General features: G+C 45.5%; 1 protein-coding gene across 1 annotated transcript in view; it reads right to left on the bottom strand.

The window, feature by feature from the left end:
* Positions 1-23221, bottom strand: part of ARHGAP31 (Rho GTPase activating protein 31) — a 56299-nt gene extending 33078 nt beyond the window's left edge. Inside the window, exon 1 of the mRNA XM_009998223.1 lies at positions 23122-23221. Coding sequence (XP_009996525.1) covers positions 23122-23221 — 100 coding nt within the window. The remainder of the gene's footprint in view (positions 1-23121) is intronic.
* Positions 23222-23611: the final 390 nt, after the last annotated feature.

Here is a 23611-nt window from a genome sequence, read left to right as displayed (position 1 = left end):
TGGCATTGCCTGCCCTCTGCAGCATTTCAGCCAGCTGGCTCACATCTCCTCCTACACAGAGCAAGGAGCTGGCTTGCCTCAGGACATGTTCTCCTGCAAGCAGAGGTTTTCTCTACCTAGAGAATGACTGGGGAAATAGAATCCCCCCGTACTTTCTATACTACACTTGAAACTATGGCCAAAACCAGTGAGGTGGGAAGGTGGTTTACCAAGGGCTCACTAGTAGTAACCAAACAAGTTATTAGGTCCCCTAATAACAACCAAAACAGGATCTATCCCTTTAGAGTCTCAACTGCTGCTCTTAATGGTGCTCTGGGATGGGTTTCATCAGTATTTCAAGAAAATATATTGTTCTAAAGTTAATTTATCCTTTTTTCCTGTCTGTTGCTTGGTCACCTTCCTGCGTCACTGTAAGAACTACGCAAAGGGTTACACTTCCAGTCTCTGGGTGTAAATTGCCACACAGGCTGGCAAAACTACTCCAGCTTTATGCAACTGTAGCCAGAGGCAGATGTGGCCCCAAGTCTGGCAGAGCCAGCTGAGTTGCAAGACAGTGAGCTGGAGCTTAGCTTTTCTCACAAGAAGAAGTTCTTACTCAAGGAGCAATTGCAAAATCTTGATGGCTGGTGTGGGTCTAAGACACAGAGTTAAAAAGCCTACCTACATCCTTGCAACAGAAGTTGGCCAGTGATGAAGGAGCGTGCAAGAGAAACAGGCTCCACCAAGCTCAGATTTTCCTATCACACTTTCCCTCTCTTTCAGTGCAGCACTCGTGAATGAATTACCTCAATCTCTCTTAAGCAATGCACTGACCAGGAAAAGGGTGTGGGGACTATTAATGGAAAAATCCTTGAATCTTTTAGCCCTGTAGCATGGCTACAGTTACAAGGAAAACAGGATACCATGCTGCATGTGGTGAGGAGGAAGAGAAAAGGAGCAGAAACTCTAATGATCTGCAGGGACTGACTGGCAAGGAAGAAGAACGTGGCATTGGGAAACAGGCACAGCTGGCCCAAATTACCAGGAGAGACATGAACACACACACAGTAACAGCCTGCACGGGGCACAGACACCACTGAGGGAAAGGACTTGTTCCGGATGAGCAAGGGGTTGTAACTAGGAGTGGCTGAATGCAATGATGAGGGGAAATTTAGGTTGAACGGTAGGAAAAACCTCCTAAGAGTGAGACAGAGAGTATCACGCTGTAGAACTGCTTTCTCAAGAGAGGGGGTTGGAGTCATGCTGCCTGAACATTTAAAATTAGACAGGAGATTACTCTGAAGGGAACAGTCCTGCACAGGCTGCTGTGACAAAGACAAAATGATGTTGCTGGCCAGCCCATGTTGTTATGAGGCAATGTCTTTTAAGCCATAGTGAGAACCCCTGGAAGAGCTTGCTGTGTTAACTCTACAGGAAAACCTGTAGTGCCAGCATTCACTACAACAAGGGACAGCAGCACTCCACCAGCAGCTGGAGTGAAAATTGGATACGAAAGCATGCAGGAAGAAATGCAACTTGAAAATCTTCCAGTGGAATGATTTTCCAGTGGAAAAGAGTACATTGCACAGAATCAAAATACTGCAGCAAAACACAAGAATTCCATTAGAAGTTTCAATCTAAGAAACACTCAAATATGTTGTTTCCAGAAGGTGACATGTGTTCACTTCTATATCATTATTTCCAATGTAGTATCACCTTTTTGAAAATTTTTACTTAGGAGAAATTTCTACTTTTTGTATTCAGATTCCAGATGAAAGGAAGTCTTGTAGTAAGTAAGGTGGAGCACAGTGTGAAACAGGAACCAGCTGTAATGGTTATCAAGTGATATCACCAGAGAAAGGCTACACTTCTGAGCACAGCAGCACCTTTCCTTGCAAGCTGAAGCCCAGAATATTGTGTGTATTTCTTGTAGATGAATGAGAGAAAAAGGAGGCAGGGGTCCTAAGGTGTGCTTTTCAACACTCAGGATAGAAAAAAAAACCCTCCAGCATATTCTCACAGAATTTGCTTTGCTTCCATCAGCAAAAATTTAACCTCTTGGCAAGGAGTCATGAATTAACAGAGGATAAGTATCATTCTCATCCCATAGGTGCAAAAAATGAGAAGCAGAAATTGACTGGTAGCAATGAGTTAGTGGAGGAGCTAAGGTTAAAGCCCACAGCTTTTATTCCTGCTCTGAAACTTAACCACATGGCCAGTTTTCCTGTACCTGAACTCCTCGTAAATAGCAATGTACCTTCAAAAGTTCAGAAGCTGGTAAAGCATGCAGACAGTCCAACTGGCTTATCAGAATCACTGACCCAGAGAGTCCAGTTGAAAATCTCACACAGACGTGTTTTCTGGGAGAGGCTCAGTTCTTCCCAGGCATCCACCAAACTAGAAAGACTGTCCCTACCCAAACTTCTAGTCAAAATCTGGATGCATGGACTAAAACCTTAGGAGGTGATTTAGGTCAGAGAGTGTTGATCAGACTCTTGAAGCAACCTTTTTGTTTTGTTGTCCTAAAAGTCTGCCTTGTACCAAAAGACCAGACTTCAGTACTCCTGTGCCTCGGAATATTTGGAACTGGATTTATGCTTTGTGGCTTGGTCTCACTTCTAATTCTTTTTTTTTTTTCCCCTTGAATGGTTCTCTCATAACTAAATACCACAATAATGGCAAGAAGTTACCCAGAGGCCATCTGGGGAGAAACTGCATTATTTCTGGTCATTTCAGGGAAGGGAGGTTAGTGGAGGGTGGGAGAGGAGGCCTGTGTTCACTGGAAAAGATGCTCTGTTTGTTCACAGATCAGTTATACCAAACTTCTTCTATTCCCTGCTTTCTGACTTCTTCTGTCTCCTCAGCTATACATTGGTTTATTTATCTTTCATTTTCATTTCACAGGGTACTCCATTTTCAGCAGAATTTTCTTCCCATGGTGACCAAATTCAAGCCCCACCACTGGTACCTGGACCGAGGTTTAAAATCCTTCTCCAACAAAAAGGCACTTGGATCTGGCATTTACAATTCAGGCCCCTATTTCCAACTGCATTTCTAAACTAGATCAAAGACTTTTGTTCCCAGCTTTTGTTCCCTCCTCTGTTCCCTTGAAATGTCAGCAAGCATGATGGCTTTGTTGATGCCGTCAGGGTGGTCTGACCACTTCCCACGCTGGGCACACAGATTGGGTAGCTGTGGAGCAGTCAGCAATTCACTGGGTGTCTCCTCTAGGATGTTGCTGTTCCTCACACCAAGGCTGTGGCCTGAAGCAGCAACGCTGCCATGAAATCAACAGAAAACAAATCCACCTCCAGCTGCCCTGGCTCACACAGGGACACAGACTGTTTGTTCCAAACCAGCAGCTGCCAATCCTGCCAGGAGGGCAAGAAACCACACTGGGAACTCGAGGCTCTCCTCAGATACTGAGATGGATATCCATCCCTTCAGACATTCCCTGCTTTGTCTGGAGGAAGGCTCAAAGTGTATGTACTTCTACTGCCTCCTGAGCCAACAGACTGCAGGGCTGTCAGAGCTCACAGCCCCCATAGCTGTTCTAGCTCTCTGCTGACTTCCAACTGGAAATGGTTTCTCTCAAGCCCAAGTGGGGGAGACTTCAGCATTTCCTACCCCAAACACCTCATGTTACCTCCCCAGATGTCCCTAAGGCTTTTCTGATGTGCCCTGGGACCTCCTTGGCTACTGGCTGTTCCTTGCTCATCCCTGGCTGCACTGCAAGGTAGGGGCCAGCAACACTGCAGGCCATCCTGACTTCACTTGTTCCTTGCAAGGTTATGGCAGAGCCTGTGCAGAGCCCAGCAGGCTTTGCCTGAGCACTGGGAGGTACCCACAAAACATGTCTGCCTACTGTCACAGCATCACAGAGTGATTTACAGGAGGGATGGGGAAAAGGATCGCCTATGAGTCAGCTACCAACCACAGGCTCTATTTCTCTGCCCCATCACAGGAGTCACTTTCAGCCTGCACTAGCTGGGAAGGGTTGCCTTACCATCACCCCTCTGCCCACCTGAAGTGTTCCTACCAAGGAGGAATCCCCAGGGCTTCCAGGATATTTGTGCTGCTCTCTCTGCTTTCTCCGCTAATACGTTGAAAAATATCAGCAGTGGCTTCTCAGCTGTTCTGTAACAAAGTGCTTGACTTCAGCCTGAAGAGCCCGAGTAGTGCTGCTCTACTGCACCTCCCTGGTAGCCATCATGTTAACTATGTGATCATACTTAGGAATGAGCTGAGGCTCTTGCTGCTCTTGGCTCTGCACCTCTTCAGTTCGACCAATCTTTTCCTAACACAATGCTTTTTCCCACTGCTTATTATTATTAATTCATTTTCTCCAATTACAGCAGAAAAGGGCCCTGGACAAAGAGGAATTTTGCAGCATGTCTCAAAAAATACGTTTGTCTGCAGCTTGGTGTCATTTAAGGAAGGTCATACTGTGGTCAAGCACTCTCAAAATAGACAATGCCTCGTCTCCAGGTCTCCAGAACCTCCCATCCAGTCACTGTCATCAAAGCTTTCAACTTGAGTGCTCCTCTGTTACATATCCAACGTCACCAATACTTTCTCAGCAGTCTGTCCCACAAGAGATTTAGACCAACACAATCTATTTCTCTTGAACTTGATACTACTACCACCTTCAGTGCCAACTGCAGTCAATTACAGCAGTGCTGTTGCCAAATCCACCTAAAATTTGGTGGTTTTTTTTTACTCTTGACACCAGTTGGGTCATGGTGCACTCTTTGAACTTCCCTAGAGCTAATTCTCAGTTCAGCCTGGTGGCAACAGAGAAAGTGTGAGTGATACAGAAGCACTTTGTCACAGGGGACATTCACCAGAACTCAAGTCACACAGACATTTCTTTTGTTCTGCTGTTTCACCAACCTAAATCATAAGCCCCTTTATGGCTGGGAACACTTGCTGTATATGCAGATTTGAAGCACTTCCACATCAGTTGGCTGCAGCATCCCAGATTTATACTAGTGTCACTGAGGTCAGAAGCTGGCCTGATGCCATGCAGCCTGTGCTTCTGGAGGAGCTCAATGGTAAAAGGCAGTATGTTGAAATGGAGGCAAGGTGTCAGAGTGCTGCAAGGTGTTGGAAAAAGCTTTCAGAGCCTTAGGAACAAAATGAGGACACCCCTTCTTTGCCACCACATGAATCCCTTATACTTCTTGTGCCTCACTGTGAGAAACCTCATGTGTTGGAGCATCATGTGAAAGGACACACATGAAGTACCAAGAGCCACATGCTCAGGAAGGCCTGTGATGTGACGTGTAGCCAAGGAGTATGTTCCTAAATGTACAGCTTGTACAGCCCTGCACCATCCAGTTTTTGCCACACAGCCCTTCATATTCCTTTCTACTCCATAGCTTCATAAACCAGCTGGGCAGGAGATAGCCAGTCAGGCCAGCTGTGCCTCTGGCCCACCTGAGCAAAGCAGGAAAGGGGCTGCAGGGAAACACACCAATATGAATGAATGAAATGCAGACATGGAGAGAGACTCCACTGTCATGGAGTACAGACCAACGCCCTAGGGCCCTGGGCACAGATGGTCCCACGTGCAGTTAGAGGCTGGTTTCACTGCAAGCATGGTACAGACACCTTTGTGCACATGCAGCATTCAGGCCACCCCAGGTTTCAGGATGGCTCTGGGTAGAGATGGAAGTCAGTTGTATGAATGCCACACATCACGCACTGCTCTTGATCTGAAATGCTGGGCATAAATGCCATGATTTAGCAGCACAGCCCAGTTGGTAACTGATCCCTTGGTTTTGCAGTATACAAACAGACAGTTGGGTAGGTTAAGTCTTGTTGAACTCAGACTGGAAGGGGAGATGGCAAAGTGGGTGGGAGTCATAGTCAGGTATATATCAGCAAGCTTGTCCTGCTCAGAAGAAAATAAGGAAGTGTTAAAAAAGATAAGAGATGTGTTCGGGGAATCTGCTTTTGAATCTGGCTTGCCTGGCCATGACCTGAGACTCCTTTATAAACTGCATCAGGAAGGTAGCATTGGCCAACAAAACATAACAGCTAATCATAAAATCTGAAGAATATCCATTATGTGCTTAACTAGTGACATTTTAAAGCCTCTAATTTTTTGCATCTGTAGGCTCCTGGCCTGTAGTACTCACTCTCCCTTCCCTTGGAGCCAAGCTTGAGACAAGACTCAGATAAAAACCCTGCAGATGAATACCCTGGATTTCAGGGAAATTTAACTCAGGCGCCTGTACTTCAAATTCGACCCTGATCAGAGCAATCTGAGAAGAACCGGTTCAAAACGAGCTGGGCTCCAGACAGGCATCTCCCACTTCAGGCAGGAGACAGCAGAGGCCAGTGCCAGACCTCCAGAGAGTAATCCAAGCAGGCTCTTGAGATGTGGAAAACTCAGGTGCAACCCAAGTCAGCTTTGTCAACTTCCAGACCTCTGTAGACAACAGACACAAGATCTTTTTCTTCTGATTTCTAGTTTTGTTGGGGAAACTTCTTCACTTTGGTTTTGTAGCGCTCGGGAAACCTCAGTGCTCTTTTACACAATGGCCTGGGCACTCCTGACAGGAATCTTTACAGCGGTTTGGAACAAGAGGATTGGAAAAATATTAATTCAGGAAAAAGGAACATTATAACCTTGCTAGTGCAAAAGCAAATGCCATTGCACACTCACAAATTTAGAAGCAGCAACAGCAAAATCCTTTGAAAGAAAACAGCAGTGTTTTTTATTATTGCTTTATGTGAGTTCAGAATGTTGCAAAGTTAAACAAAGCAATTATAAATCTGGGTATTTAAAAATACTTAATGTTTCACAGTCTCCTTTGAGTTGAATCAGGTATCCAAATATCTGGGGACTGCAAAATCCATCAGGAAGCATAGACAGATGAGACACATCAAGACAGGAAGATTCAGGGCTGCCATTGCAGAGACAAGGAACAGCAGGACATTCCCACAGCTTCTTCTGGGTAAGGAATGTTAGTACTAAATGGATCTGTACACTAAACAAAGAGAGGAAGAAAAAGAGAGGACTAAAAAAGGTTTTTGCAAGTCTCCTGCTGTTCTGTGTCTTTCTCACTTTGCTCTGATCTCTCTGTATATGTCACTGGCTGGCAGGATGACTGCTTCCTGCTTCATGATTTCATATTTAATTCTTTCTATATAAAAGGAATGTAAAGGAAATTATTACAAATGGTTTGGCCACACTGCATAAAGTCATTGGAAACTATTTCATTACCCCTGATGTTTTCTTTCTTTTTCTTCCCCGCCCCCTCCCCTTCTTTTTTTTTCCTCCTTTAAGAGAAAAGTTAGATGCTTTCCTAAACGCTTTCCAGATTTGAGCTATTCACAGACTGCATGTGGAAGGCAAACACAGCCCAGGCCTGGAAGAAAGAGGCTCTCACACTGGACACCCCAGTAGCTCGGGGCGTTGCCGGCAGTGTCCTCAGCAGCTTTTCCTTTCAGAGAGCCACTGCTTCATGAAAACGCTTTGGGTGTAGCAACCCTGTGCTCATCCCACAGGCACTTTATGAAAGAGGCAACTGTTCCATGTTGGGAATTCAGAGAAACCTCTGGCCAGCAGCGGCTGCTGGAGGCACCCTGATTAAAGCCCCATTGTTTTGCCCTCTCCAGCAGTCCTGCTAAACCCCTCCCTGATGAAGCCCCTCTCTGTCCTGTGGTTCGGGAAGAGGCAAATAAGTAAACACTGGGAATAACAAAGATCAGGGGAAGCAAGGAAAGAGGAAACAACAACAACAAAATCTTCTAATGCACTGTGTTTCTTCCAAGGCAAATGCCAAGGAGCTGGGTTTCTGGGCTGTGTTTCTTTTGTCCTTCTGCGTCCTGGATCTTGCTGTACTAAGGGCTTTGAGGCACTAACAAACGCATTGCAAACACAAGAAGGGGTGTTGCAGGAAAAGGGCGTTGAGATCATACTTAATCAAACTTCCTTACATTTTGATAGCTACAGTGCTGCCATATAACTCAGTCATCTCCTTGCCTTTGCAGTTCTCTGCAGCCAACACAGCTGAGCCACACAATTCAGGCCAAGACCTGTATCCTGCTGTTAGTACATTGCTGATGGGTTTCAGAGGGGAAAAAAAAAAAAGCCAGTCTAAGTTCATTTCCTTGTACAAGTCTATCACAAAGGAGGACGAACTGCATGATCTAAAAGCAGGAACTTATTGGAGACTGTAAAATTACAGAAGTTTTTATTCACAGCACAAGCTTCCAAAGCAAAGGACGCTGAGGCATCACATGCCCTCAGCAGCCAATGAAGCTGAGCACATCTAAATGTTAAGTATTGCAAGCTTATCCAAGAGGGACAAAGTTGCTCTCTTGCCCACGCCCATAAACTTTAGAACCAATCAGAGACTGAAGCTCATTTTAACACCAGCTAAGACTCCAAAGAGGGAATGAAAAAATATAGTTAGCTGATGAAAAAATGTGTACCTTGGAATGCAGTTAACTCAGTGGCATCTCCTTGCACTTCCTAAAACTAAGCTTGTTTCAAAGGCTGCAAGGAGCCAGAAATAATTCCCTCACCTCTCGCCCTGGCTCAGTTTTGGGTGAGAATCTGGAAGAGGAGTTTTGGATAATAAGAGTTGTTGGCACTGTGAGCATCTCCATGGTTTCTGATGAACACTATCCCTATCTACCCTCCAGCCGCCTGTACTCTTCATCTGCTCTACCCCTACTACCAAAATTGCCAGGATTTTGCATTTTGGTCCTGCTTACAGCCCTCCCTCTTCTGCCATTTATTGGCAGTCTCCAGTTCTTCCACTATGGTCAGTTTTGCTGTTAGACTAGTTTTTCCAACCTTTCCCTCATCCATTTCAGGCATATTGGGATTTCCTCACATGCCTTCTCCACTTGCCTTTATTTCCTTTCCACATTAATTCCCTCTTGTTTCCTTTTTCATTTCTCTGCCACACTTCCTCCAGCTATTTGGATGCATTATAATTACTTTATATCAATAACCTAAGTTTGGGCCTGGTCCTAAAAGCAGAACCAATTCAAATGCTGCCATTGACTCGTAAGGAGCAGTCCTTCCCATGAGCTAGTCATGAACCATGTCCCATGGCATGCAAAGTGAAAGCTGTGCCATTGCACAAACTCCCTTCTATATCAGAACCCCTGAAACGAAGACTGCAGTCCTGCAGAAATTCTTTGCAGCACGTTTCTTCTTTTCTGGTTTTTTGTTTTTTTTTTTCTTGGTGGGTTTTTTTTGCAAGATTAGCAGAACTAAAGACAGCAACCTGGAAAAATTCCAGTTTAGGGTAATCTCTTCTGCTATTTCAGATAGATGCTGCATTGTTTTTCCATTTCCTAGACCCAGAGGTTAGTTGGTAAATGTCTGTCATGCTCTCTTCAAAGCTAAAAAATCACGCACTGGGGCAGAGACCTCACTAATTCAAAAGAAAGTATAAACAGCCCTCCTCACGAGGCATGTGATGCCACCTTGGTGTTCCTCATACCCCCCTCTCAGGCTCTTGATATGGGGCCTGCCTGAGAGGGGCAAGCTGGACAAGCACCATCTTTTTCTGCCCTCACTGTAATCCAATGGGGCAACCCCCAACAGCAGCAAGAGCCCACTTTGCAGCACTGGGTGATGAAATCAGCTGAGACCCTTCACATTTAGTAACATTAATAAAACAAATAATAATAATAATAATGAGAACTTTGTAGGAAAAAGAAGATTATACCAGCATCATTTAATCGCTGAGGGGACTAGGATGTAGAAAAAGGAGTGTCCTAAGGTCTCTCACTGAGTCAAGCAGTGGCAGGAGCAGAGCTTGCCATAGCCTGGTCACCAAACCAGGGATGTAGGAAGCTAAACTGGCAGGTGCAAAACTTTCCTTTCACATGTGAACGTCCACACTCCCTTTTAGCCACAGGTCACTGCCGCAGCACAGGGCATGGAGCAGACAGCACTGCCCAGGAGCTCATCCCAGGATTTCATACAACCATGCCACTGGTAGCTCACAGAAGTGCTCAGCCAAAACTGCTGACACGTATCAAATCCCCCAGGCAGCATTACTGGCCTGGCCAAGTGAGTTCGAGGAGACATCTGGCCAGGGACACGGAGCCCACGTGCTCAGGGCTGGCCTCTTGCTCCCCGGGCCAGGATAATTGGACATTGTTTGGGCACTGAATTGCCGCTCTGTCGGGCTGCAGGCTTGTCTCAGAGGGACAAGCTAATTAACATGCAAACTGCCAAGGGAACAAGAGGGTCAGAGATGGCCCTCACCTTTTCTTCTGCCCCATAATAAACAGAAGGTTTGTGTGCAACCACAACACCCTGATGCAGGAAGGGGAGAATGGATGGGGAGGGGGAGGGAAAGGGAGAAGCTTCTTGAATACTTCCCAAACAAACCCAAATATGGGAGCCCCTATCAAACATGGGAGAGGATTTTCCTGACACAGCCAGTTTTTTCTTGCAGTCGGTTCCCTGTGAACTTGTGAGCAGCACCCAAAGCTGCCCAGGTACCCCAGTGGTACACGAGGCCATGCTCACTGCCTTCTCTCCCTTGCCCTGCATCAGCCAAGGCCTCACTTTTCAGCACTGAAGCTGAACTACAGAGCTGAAAGCACTGCAGAGACAGGACTACACTGAATGTTCCAGTCTCCACACTGGGGTCTCCAGGAGGAAGAGCAAGCAGCACTACTGCTATCAGCCTCGTTTCAAAGAGGCAGAAGTGGGGAAGGGATAGAAATAAGGCACTTAACAAGCTAAAATAGCTTTCCTTAAGCAAAAGAATTGATGTCAGGTGCACCTGCACTGTCCCCTGAATCACAACTAGACAGAACCTTTTCAAATCCTGCAAACATTCTCTGTCAAGAGGCAGAAACACATTTTTCTTATTTTTTTCGTTCTCCCAAAGAAAACATGACTGTATCTTTCCCCTTTTTCTACCAATGCTTACTTATAATTGCTTCATAGGTATATAATGTTGCAAAGCAAAGCTTTGCTGTCACCTTTTGTCCATCTGCTAAATCCACCATCATGCACTAAGTTCAAATCTGTAGTAAGAGACGCATGAAAGATCCCAAGTAGGGAAGTATCATTAGGGCAGGGATAAGCCTCCAAAGCCCTTAGGATCCAGAGCTGCAGCTCATGTCTGTCTTTAATGCCCAAAAGCTAGCATCAATAATTTAACGAGTGCCTTACATCCTGAAATATTTCACAAACTGCAAAAACAAGACTCACTCCACCCACCTCTAGACTGGGAGGTGGCAGCTGTTGAGCCGGGCAGAGCAACACTACGTGACAGCTTAGGACACTGACTGAAAAAAAACCCCACAACAAATAATGGCTCCAGCTGAAATTGCTTCTGGAAAGGGAAGGAGGCAGTACAGCATGTACATGTGTAAAAAAAGTCCTCTCCCCTAGTAGCACAAGATAAAACAGTTCTTTAAAGGATTGGGGCCCTTGTTTTACACTATACCCCAATGGTAAAATTTCCTGAAATGATGCCAGGGCAGCAACTTGACTGAACTGATACTACACTTGCCATCTTCTGAATCAGCTACCCAATTCCTGCAGCAGATTATTTTAGGCAACTCCCAGTCAAGCACTAACCAGACATAAACCTGCTTAGGGTATAATTGCTGCAAGCACAACTTAAGGCTGAACAGCAACACGCTTATGGAGCTGCCATGTTTAAGAGCCTAAAGCAGTATCCAGTTAATCTTCTCAAATCCTATTATTGCAGCAGAGTGACAGATGGGTGTTTTAGCAGGCTAGAAATGAGGACTAATTAGGACTCCTAGACCTTCTTTGTATTTATTACACTGGTTCCTTCCCTGCCTCTGAAGCATGTATAAGAGACCTGCTGGGTGGTTGCATCCACTGCCAGGCTCTGCCTGCCACCCTGAGGACAGATCTCCTGTGCCAGGCTGATCTAGGGACAGGGCTGCAGGAGGATGTCTGGAGGGGAACCCCAAATCAAAGGTCTTGGGATCCAGAAATTAATTTCCTGACTCAGACCCCATTTGTAGCTTTACACAGCAAACTTTGGGCAGTAGTAAATGATGGGCACTCGCTATTGAGCCAGAAAGGAAAAATAATGGGCTCAATAGATCAAAACCAGCTCTTCCCATTCACCTCTTTTAAGCCTGCCTTAGGCTCTGACGCTTGATATATTGACTTTGGCAATATGTGCATTCTGCCATCCTGGCAATATAGTTACTGAAATGGAGGGGGGGGAACGCCAAAAGATTCAACCAAGTAAGGGGAACAGAAAACACTCGAGAGAAGAGAGAATCCTCCGTGTCCCCTCTGTAACCCTGAGCTGTTGCCTTAGGCCAAACCCTATCCTCCTTTTAGAGCTTCCAGGACATTTGTTTTAACTTTTTTCGCTGCATTCCTCTACCTTGTTGTACTTCTCGTTTCCAGCCAGGACTGGAAGGGAGAGAAGAGAATCACAGAAGGAAGTCTGTTGCTCTATTTTCCTGGCTTGATTAGAAGCAGAAGATGCAATAAATCTCTCACCAGAGAGTTTGTTCTCATTTAGCCTGTCGTGTATCTGAAACTACCTGACCAGAGCAAGGGTAAGGAAAACGCAATACAGAGTGGAGCACACTAGGAAGATAAAAAGAGAAAGAGCAAAATGGTGAAGCTGTTCCCCTCTCTGCTTTTGCATAAGAAAGCAATTCAGTCCCGCTGACAGCTTATTTACTTCACACAAATTGCAGCAGAGACACAAGGGATTCCAGAAGGAGGCTCACCCTGCCTGATCACACCTCTGAACTTCCTGAGGTGTGACTGCCATCACCACCAGCAGCACCATAATGAGAGACGAATGGAAAAACAAGCACTAGTTGTGCACTGAGAAAAGGGTTTTCCACAGGCTGATTTGCCCTGTTGTGCTGCCAAGCTGCCTGTCTGCAACAGGACTGAAAGTCAGATTTGCTGCTAGAGATGGCAAATACAGAATCCTTAGTTATCAAAAATACCCTAACTGAAACATTCAGATCCAGATAAACAAACGCCTTCCTTTTCTGTGAGTGTTCCAAGTTTGCTAAATCAGCATTTTTTTTGATGAGCCATTGAATATAGATGGTGAGATCAGGCACAGATCTAGCCTGTATTTTCAGCCCTGCATCCCACATGTAAAGTTTGAGAGCTCATCGGCCCCTTTCAGAAAAAAAAAAAAAGGCAGTACCAATGCTGCTGTGTTTGGTAAAAACCACAGTGGTATTTTTTAAATAAAGTTTGCACTGGAGAGTCTGACCTGTTCTCTTGTCTAACACTGTAGGAAACAAGTTAGACAACTTGGTTACAGCAGGAATGTCTCCTGGACCATTGGATGGTCAATCCTATTTTAGAGATGCAGGTATATCTTCCCTAACTGTTTCCCCAGGTGACAGTATTTAATCATATTATAAAACCAAATGTACACGCATTCCCAGATGAGAGAAAGCAAAGAAAAGATATGAGATGTAAAGAGAGCTTTTGGTTTGGGGGTTAGTTTTTGTTCTTTCTTTAACAGTTCTGTGTTTTACAGAACTAAACAAAGCCTCTTGTTCCAGATGATAAATCTTCAAACTGCTCCTGGCCCCAGAGAGCACAGGAGATAATAGCATTTCCAAAGGCATTTAGTTAGCTGAGCCTTGAGTGTAGAAGAGGGCAGAGAGAGGAGCTGGAGATAAATGGCTATGAACCCAGCTCAGCTGCTCAGGGCATATTTCTGAGAGTAGCAACCACAGCTGAGAATCCTGCACAGGGATGCACATTCTCCCCCTCTTTGCCCAGTCCCCGTATTGGAGAAGGGCACATAATGCAGCCACTGCAAAAGAAAGAATTCTGGCCACAAGCCCCCCGGTCTGGTGCACAGTGCCTTTGGAGGGGCTGTGTAACCACCACCTGAGAAAGGTGTGCTGCTTCACAGCATTATTAGTAAGTTTTCTATTAGGCCAAGGCTCTGCAAAGCTTTCATCAGATGCAGCATATCAGCGTATGATATAAAGCATACATTAATTTCTTTGAGCTGGCCAGCAGCAAGACTGCAGCAGCCTTTTATGAAAAGACAATTTGTTTTCAGCATTAACCAGGGAAAAAAGGATCCTTAATGCTGTGCCACATTAGTTATTGACTGAAATTGCAAGCCTAGGCGGGGAGACAAAGGCAAATTTCTGAAACTATATAAATTACTAGGAAGATCATAAAAATTAGGAAACGTGTTGCCAGCAGGTCAAGTGATGTGGTAATTCTTCTCTGCTCAGCTGGTAAGCCCACACCTGGAGTCCTGTGTCCAGCTCCAGGCTTCCCAGTACAAGAAAGACACAGAATTCCTGGAGAGAGTTGAGCTTGGGGCCACAATGATTAAGGGACTGGAACACCTCTCCTAAGAGGAAAGGCTGAGAAGGATAAGAGAAGGATCACGAGCTATTTTATCATTGTGTGCAAATACCTAATGGGACTTAATGAAGAAAAGGGAGCCAGGATCTTCTCAGTGATGCCCATTGATAGGACAAAAGGTGAAATTAAAAACTGTGAGATTCCATCTAAACACAACTTTTTTTTTACTGTGACAGTCCTCAAAGGCTGAATCAGGTTGCCAAGAGAGATAGTGGAGTCTCCATTTGTGCAGATGTTCAAAACTCAGCTGGACACAGTCCAAGGCAGCCAGCTCTAGCTGACCTTGCTTGAGCAGGGAGTTGGTTTAGATAATCTCAAGAGCTCCCTGTTCATATCAAGAATTCTGTGATTTTGTAACATTTTCTGCTGCTGTTAAGGTAACTCTTCCCATATTCACATTAAATTACCTAAGTCCAAGTGGTCATCCAGTCAACTTATGGTTGGAACTGGGGCTGTCACATAGCACCAGCTGCTGGCACCAAGAGGGAGGTAGGCTGGTTTGAACTTAGGCCAGGCTGCTGCTCCCAGATGGGAGGACAGCAACTGAAGCAGAAAAACTGAAGACAAGTGCAAAAAGTGTGGGTTTTGCTTTATCTCTCTTGGTGCACTGTTAAGATCAAAAGTGCCTTCACTGTGCTGAAAAGGGGGAACCTAATTGAGCTGCACAGAGGAGCTGAAGGCAGAAGGGTGAGACAGAAGAGGACTAGGACTTCATTGTCCACTTAAGTGCCAAAAGACTTGCAGCGTTATGGACTGAAGTCTTTGCTCTCACACACAATGCTAGCCTTGATTTGGCACTTGAGTGAGAGTGAAATTTACTATTGGTGTCTATAAATTCATTATATGCAAGGGCCTAGACATTTGCCAACAGGGAAGGTCTCAAGCCCATTTTAAGTAGTTTCATATCTGCAGTCACACTGGTGCACAAGACCAGGAAAGTCTGCTTGTGGTTTCAGAGCAACATAGAAAACAAGAGGGTTATGTTATTGAATTAAGTATGAAAGTTAATAATACAGCCAGCACAGTTGCCCCACATTATTTAATTTAACACTGAATTCAATTTATAGTCTCTGTCTGTGTTCATTGTAAACACGTCGCAGATTTTGTTGTTCTTGTTGGCAATGCAAAACACATTCACTGAAGTTATCAGCAGAAAAGCTGAAGGCTGAAGGCTCTGGCATATGAACAAAGGACAGCTGGGTCCTGAGGCTCTGGCAATGTATGGAAAGTAGACACTAGTAAGAAATTAGCAGCACTAGTTGCTCTTAAAACAACCAGTACTGGAGATGATGAACAGCCTTCGTATTGTAATAGGGTATCTGTAGGTTTCCATGTCAAATCTCTAAGTGTATCTGGCACCTTGGTGGTGGTTCAGGGCTGGAGACAGACACTGGTATCTCTCCATCCTTTAATCACCCTCCATTTGCTTTTCACACTTTGGCAAACTTCATGCAGCACGGATCAGAGATCCAGTTGAAGCAGCAATCTGGGCAGTCCATCTGACAGCCACCCCACCCCAAGCCCTTAGAACAGGACTGGCTATACCATTATTGACAGGCTGGTTTTATTTCCCCTACTACAGTTAAAGGAGAAACACTGGAACATAAATGTTTGGCACAACCCTGTCTGCCTGCAAATGTTGCTGCTGTAGAACTGTGTCATATATGGCAAAGCCTGAGTTACCGAGGCAGGCATTCTAGTATTTTGTGTGTGTCAATAGCTCTCCAAAGTAGAACAAGGCCTATACCAAAACTTTGGATCCAAGCACTGCAGACAATTGGAGATCTCCCAGGCTGCTCGTTCATTGTGTCTATATCATTCCATGCTCTACAACCACCTAATGCAGAGGCAGCATTTCAGCCACTGCAGGTGTTTTGTTGAACCTTTGAAAGCTGTGATGCCACAAGCAGTGAAGTCCCTACTCATTGGTTTCGCAAGTCCAGATGAAATCAGCTGTTACTAACAAAGAGAAAACATTTTCTAAATCAAGATACTTTTTCTAATCGAGAACCTGCAGGCAAGACATGTGCTTCACGCTGTTCGCAGGAGGTGGGCAGAAGACAAGATCAAAGTGGGGCTTAGTGCATGCAAACAACACGTGTGACTCCTGCAGTGATTGGGAAGAGAAATATAAAGCAGGAGACAGCCTGGGAGAGCTCTCTGCTAATCACACAGTGCTAGCAATGGAAACTCAAAACAGAACAAGGAGCTGTGCTCGCAACATGAATGTTTAGCTGCAGGAGCACTGTGCCACTAAGACACAAAAATCAAGCTCCTTTGAACCAGAAACAGATTGAGGAAGTAAGAAAAACATCATCCAAAGCAAGGAGGAACAGCAGAGTAGCAGAAGCAGCCAGATGGCTTCTGCTCCTGTTTTTCCCATTGTCTTGTTGCTCCCACTTTGTTGCCATAGAGGCCGTTATCTGGGACTCATAACGTGATGTTCCACTTGTGAGAGCAGGTGGAGGAAAAGCAACCTTTATGTCTATTAATAATTTCCCCACACACATTTTGGTAGCAGTTTCTCACTCCCCTGTCTACTGGACATGCCTTAGCAGACTCTGAAAGACCAAGGAACTGCTTTCCCCTCAAGCCTGTACCAGCTCCTCCACCTCGCAATTCATAGACTCAGTCCTCTGGGCCGCTCTGCCACAGCTCTCCTCCACTGTACAATAATACAGCCTCCCTTCTTTTGCCCATAAACTTCAGAGCCCAACTGTCCCTTTTACTCCTGTCACAAAGATGAGGGGATGCAGTCTTAAGTATCCACACAGGCTGCATGAATACAGCCAAGGATAGTCTCTGCAGAGCACAGGTCATGGGGCTGCTTAGTATATTGGTAGTGTGAAAATGTAGACCAGACTACAGCAGCACATCAAATTAAAAAGAGGAGAAATGCATTCCAAGCTAGTCCAAGCAGTTGTTCTTGTCGCCTTCTCCTCCAAGCCCCTGCTACTTGCTTCCTTGCAGGAAGACAAGTGATTGCACAGCCTCAGAGTGAGGTAGGTCAAGGAAGAGATCAGGACTGAAAGCAACCTGGCCTCAAAGAGAGAAAAATGTTTCTTTTCAGCTCAATCGGTTCTTGGGACAGAAATCCCCAGTGCCACAATTTCTAATTGTCAGAGCAGGATGAATGCAGTTCTTCATTCTTCTGCAGCAGATTGAACGACCGTGTGGGATTTTCATTTTTAGGAGTGGACATTAAAAAATAAAAAAGGGCCTTGTCTTTTTCCTCCACATTGCCACTAATTATCCTTCAGCAGTTTTCCCAGGACTTCTTGCATGCACTCCTAACCAGAAGCACCTACCCAAAAGCATGGACATGCACTTCACTTCAAAACATCAACGCAGAAAAAGGAGCTTAAAATATGTACTAAGTGGACACAAATGCATCTTTGCAGGGTAGACACTTACATGCGCTATGGGCTTCCATGCACCCTCACACACATCCCCGCATGCTCTCATCCCACAAAAGCATCCAGCTGAACATAGACCAGTGTAAGGAAATAAAGCCACACGACCCAGAAAAGCTGCTTCTCATCTGGGTAGCAGGTTTAACGATTGGCTCCAAACAGAACCTGTTTCCGAAGGAAACCTCTTTCTTTCTGAGTGATGGGTCTCCTCATCCATCTCAGCACTGACCAGGCAGCTTCACAATGACACACACAGCATCAAAATCAGGCAGAAGGTAGCATGCTAAGGGGCTGTACCCAAACAGCCAGAGTACCCAAGAACGCCTTTCCTTTATACAAAGCATATTACCACTGAGTTACTGTGACTGTTTTCCCTCAGAAATACTTGCGTATCCTGCAGTAAAGTCTTGACCTACTGCAGTGCTCAGAAGTGGTTAAGATCCTGCTTGGGGAGCTACTGCAAGCCAGAGCTCCCATATTTTTATGAAACCACTAACACTAAATGAAGATTTTCCTTACTCTTTCATTCAAACGCAGTCGTGACAAGGCAGCAGTAGTCACTTCACAGCCACACAGCATAGAAGAGTATAATGTGGGCTACCAAGATTGTTGTCTCCTTCCCCATATTACAGTCCAGAGGCTTGTAAGGGTTTCCTCACCCATCTCCTTGTGCTACGTTTGCAGACAACAGCTCCCTTTCCCTCAAGGAGTGCTGCTGGCTGGCCTCACTCTGTGCCGCAAGAAGGAGCCTCTAGAGGAGAGTATGAGGCAGGTGAGGGCTTCAAAGTTCCACAAATGAAGCAGCTCTGTTTCTGCAGCAAGTAACAAACACAGCCAATAAGCAGCATTGGGGAAAGAGATCGAAAGTGCTTTGGGTGCTACAGGCTCAGGATGAGAGGCATTGAGGGAGCTGTGGAGAGTGTGGGAGGGGGTTAAGGGGAAAAGCTGACCTCATTGTATCCCAAGCAGACAACATCAGGCAGGAAACAGATGTGCAAGAAACCGCAGAGGGGTACAGCAACAGCAGAATTAACTCTCCAGCAGATAGGGGAAGCTAGGACTCAAAGAGCTGACTCTGAGAACAAGGTGTCTAATCTGAGATTGGCGTTTTGCAGTCCTGGAAGCACCTCCTATCCCAACATCTAGACATTATCATACTAAAAATGAAGGAAATCATTCAGCCTTTCTCCAAGTCCTACCTGACTCTAAGCACATGAAGCAAAGGTAGGTCTGAATAAGTAACAGTTCCTGTGCAAAAGTCTGGATTATCTTTTACCAGCACAATCTTTTTTTTTTTTTATAGATGGCATGTCAATTTCCATTTTACAAAATGGAAGTTATACCGGGTTGTGTACATAAAATCCCAGTCTGAATCTCCCACAGTTAGAAGCACTGAGAATTTAAAACTCCATTTTAAATTAGTCCCTCTTGCTTTAACAGCTTTGACTTTTTCAGCACCCTCTTACAACACTTCTTTGATATAACCAGAAACAAGACTACTCTTTGTGACTGTGTTCTTAAGCAATTCAGACTGCTCTGCCCCAACTAAGGTTTCTGCACAGCCTTGAGTTCTGAATTCTTTGCTGGCCCATCCATCACTAGAAAATTATCCTGCTGTTATTACAGGAACCTGGGGCCTGATGTTCAGCTCCCAGTAACTTCAGTAGGGGCAGTATGTGCTTTTCTCCTCTGGAAACCAGGCTGGTTATCAAGAGGCCAAAAATACTTTCTCATGTTAATCCTTCAGGGCTAATATCTGTCAGCTCCACTGAACCCGTACAACACTTTAATAAAGTTTGACACAGGAAGATGTTTTAGTAGAGGAAATTAGCACTAGCTTCCTCCTTCATGGGTGCCTATCCATGCCCAAAGCCTAACACTGCTTTCCAGTGAAGCTGGCACTCCAAAAGAGTGTGAATTCAGTGCTGATAGCAACAGAAGAGAGACTTTGTGAAACCAGATGACTTATATTCATCAGTATTTCCAGCCACCATTCTCTTTTGTCTTATGTGAGTTTGTCCACAAATACACTGCTATTAAAGTGTTTGAGAATTTTAGTGGGAAGGAAGAAAAGTTTCTTTCCCCCCAAGTTTCTAGACTTCTTGCCAGTAGAAAGACTTGAAAACATAACTCAGATGGACACTGATGTTTCAGAGAGCAGAAAGCAGGAAAAGAACCCAGCACGATTTTTTATTTTAGCTCATGATTTTTGTGGCCTGAGTCATGATTTTAAATGCTTGGGAGCACTGATAGCAGTCTGCCCCCATAAGGAGGATGACCGTTCTCTATGTAGAGACTGCCGGCAGGAAAAGGCGCCAAGTAGGGTCAAATGCAGCAGTGACAGGAACTGACTTGAAGTACAGTAAATTTAACACATCTGACCTTCGAACCAGCCACCAGACAGCAACATCTATCCATCATCACTGAGATGGGTCAGATCTGAAGAATCAGCTTAGGGCTAAATGCTTTGTATCACTTTTTTAGTCTCCTGAGCTGGACCCCACTGTACCTGCTACAGTCTTTCCATCTACTCGGCTCCTAAATACTTCGTAGTTTTGCCACAGCTTTCATTGTATTATCATAAAGCTCTTTATTACAGAGACTTAGGTACATCTGACTGGTAAGGGAGAGAGCAGGATCTTCTCATCCTTCACTGAAACACAGCCATCTCTGAAATGGACCTTAGCAAGTTATTAAACAGTTAAATGACAGGAGAGGAAATGCTGATACCTTGAACAGAAATAATTCCCTCCACTGGAATTTGGCAATGACACAGGGACTAGGGTCCTTGCAGAAAGCGCAAGCTGCACTTCAACAACCACAAGCATGTAAGGACTCACGTTGTGTCTTCTCCTCCACAAAGCACTGCACAAGTAGCACAGCACCCCCTGACTGTAACGGCCATGTACTCATCCAGAAGGAAAAATGCCAAATCGAATTGTCAACACTAGTCTTGGCCATTCCCTGTGCTCCCTCTGCCATCCCCAGCACCAGCAAAGCAGATCTCTGCTTCTTTTCTTACTGCAGAGTGGTGTAAAGCAAACCTGAGCATGAAATCACAGCCAATCTCCCTTGCATCCTGCCTGTCCTACAGTCTCTTTCCTTTTCCAGTTAACCCTTCTGGGTGCATTTTGAAACCTGCTTTCACAATGATCCACAAGAAAATGTTTTCTGGACAGCAGACAGAGCATTCTCCCCCTCCTCATCACTCCCAGATACCATGAACAGTCTTGCATCTTCATTGCTTCCACGTAGGGAACAACCAGAGCCTGCATTCCACCAATTAAACACATAGCACTATCTAAAGCAGAGAGAAAGTTGATGCTTTACATCTCTACCAAAGCCTCTGCTTGGAGGACCACTGGCTTGTCACTGGAAATCATTCTTAGCAGGACAATTTAACTATCCCCAAATCAACTATCTCTTATACCCTAAATGCTCTTCCAATATTGTTTTATAGTTACAGGTTGCAAGTTAGTGATGTCCCAGTGACATCTGAACATTCATTTCTTCCCAAAACATCACTTTGGCATATTTGGTCACTTTCCTGTTCCTGAGACCCCTACCAGCAAAAAAAAAAAAAAAAAAAAAAATTATCCTCTCTAATTCTCTCACTTTCTTCCCTGTCCACATGAAGAGAATTGCACCAATCTAACTTACACCCTTCCCAATAAACCTATAACAATTGAGTCTTTCTTTTCTAGATCCCATGGCACTGGGCAACTGGATGTGCTATTCAGCAAATAGCAGTGCTGCAGAAAGGGAAAGGAACTTCATATTCTCCCCCACTGCTCCTCAGCATAGAAAGATAAGTAGATTGGAACTGTGAACCATCCCACAAAAGTCTTGAAACAAAGTCCTTCTTTCTTGTGCCCAAAAAAAAAGGTTTAAAAAAAACTACAGGATTTGGGGAAATAAATGTTGGTGTTCTGGCCTTATTTCAACTGCACTAACTATGTTTCTCCCTTTAAAATCCCTCTTGCTGCTTCAGCTGAACATACTGCCTGTGCCTGCCTTCCCTGCATTGTTTTTCAGTGTTCCTGTAAACAGCTGTAAATTGTTCCTCCACCATGGCAGCTCATGTTAGCACCGGATGGAGACTTTCTGTTTGTACCTCACCCTGAAAATGTGGTATCTGTTCATTAAGTCTCTTATTTTTACCATTTCAGTTCAACTGCCATTAAGGTCTATGTAAGTTAGAAGATTCACTAATTGTTACAGATGACTCACAATGAAATTGAATGACTGGTTTTCCCCCATAGCTGAATACATGCACATACATAACAACGTAGCTCAGTGATATATGTACTGCTGTCTTCACTGTGCAATGGAAAGGTCTACTGTTACGTAGCACATCCTTCTGCCAGTGCAGTTCCACGCTGTACTTCATCAGCCATGCTCATCAGCAAATGAAAGACCTGATTGTACAGCCCTTCCCATACAAAGCTGACATTGCTGCTAGAAGCTCTTTCTGCTTAGAGTAGCCTGACATTGGCAAAAGTTAGTTAATTCAAACTGGAACATGATGCTAAACCTGTAACATAATGCTCACGTCAGGGATGGTAACAGGCATGTATTTATTTTTCCTCTTGCTAAGCTGCAGGTATTTTTGTGTGCCAAACTTGCAACTGCTTCTCTTGTCATCCAACCAACCCTCTTTAAGAAAAATCGTTCTGCTCCTTCCCTCATCCAGGACTGACCATTTCAAGCGCATGATCATCTGATCTTTTTGCAGCTACCTCTTGTCTGAGCTACCATGTTCTCATCCGGTATCTGGTGGCGTGGAAGTCAGGGGGAGGAGGAGAGAAGTGAAAGCTAACAGGCAGGGTAGTGGAAATACCAGCTCAGCTGCCCCCTACACCTCACACCCATCCCTACTCCACCCCTGTCTCCATTCAGCAGTGAAGGGACAATATGGGAAACTGTAGTGGAGACCAGGAGGGGCAGACGGGATGTTCCCAGTTCCTCTCTACAGCCCAGTTCTGGTTTCTGAAACTAGCTTCCCTAAAAGCCTCCTATCCCTTTCCAGAGCCAGGTGGATGGGAAGGGACACCACAACGTACATCTGGCCGCCTCTGTCCACACTTGGGCAGCCCCAGAGCCCTAGCCCAGTCCTTTCCCCACACAGGGCACTACTCATGCAAGGGTCAGGCAGATGTGTCACCAAAGCCATCTTCCGATTGTTCATTCATTGTGAGCAACTGGGCGGTGACTCCACTTCCCGGGATCAACCAGCTCCAGGTTGTCTAGCCCTCAGCCTTGGGAAAGGTCCTGTTTGTAGTCCTACCAGTAAAGAAAAAAAAAAGGGGGAGGGGGGGGAAAGCAAGCACTGCTTCTCTGCTAACAGAGTGAGAATAAAGAGGCATTTACCATCCTGCCCAGAGCTCTCCAGATACTCCGTCAGGTCGCAGCCAAAGGCACTCGCGGCTCCTTTCCTCTTGAGCTTCTGCTTGGCTCCCTTGTTCTTCATGAGGTTAGTCCCAAAAGAGGTTGGCCCCCCTCCTTCCTTGCCCCCCTCCCCCCAGCCCAGCCTCACGCCAGGCGACGAAAACCTCGCTCTTCTCAGACCACCACCCGTGCCCCGTTGCTCCCGGGGAGCGACATCGGGGGTCCCGCACGGCGTCCAGCTGGAGAAGCGAACATTAATCCCCTCCAGATGTTGGTGGGTTGCTCCTGTGTCAGAGGAAGGTCAGGGCGAGAGGAGGCTCCCCAGCCCGCAGCAGCAGCAACCATAGCCCGAGCCCGGAAGGGTTCTCATCAGAGGGAAGCGGGGGGCGGACGGGTGCCCACCTCGGAGCTGGCAAGTTGTGGGGCTGGCGATGGTGGCCGAGGGAACGTCTTTCCCTCCTGGGAACGCAGT

This window comes from Chaetura pelagica, unplaced genomic scaffold (genome assembly GCF_000747805.2).
Source record: "Chaetura pelagica isolate M959 unplaced genomic scaffold, ChaPel_1.0 scaffold65, whole genome shotgun sequence".
Taxonomy (NCBI): domain Eukaryota; kingdom Metazoa; phylum Chordata; class Aves; order Apodiformes; family Apodidae; genus Chaetura; species Chaetura pelagica.
The sequence above is the reverse complement of the archived record's forward strand: the minus strand, read 5'-3'. Positions and strand labels throughout refer to the sequence as shown.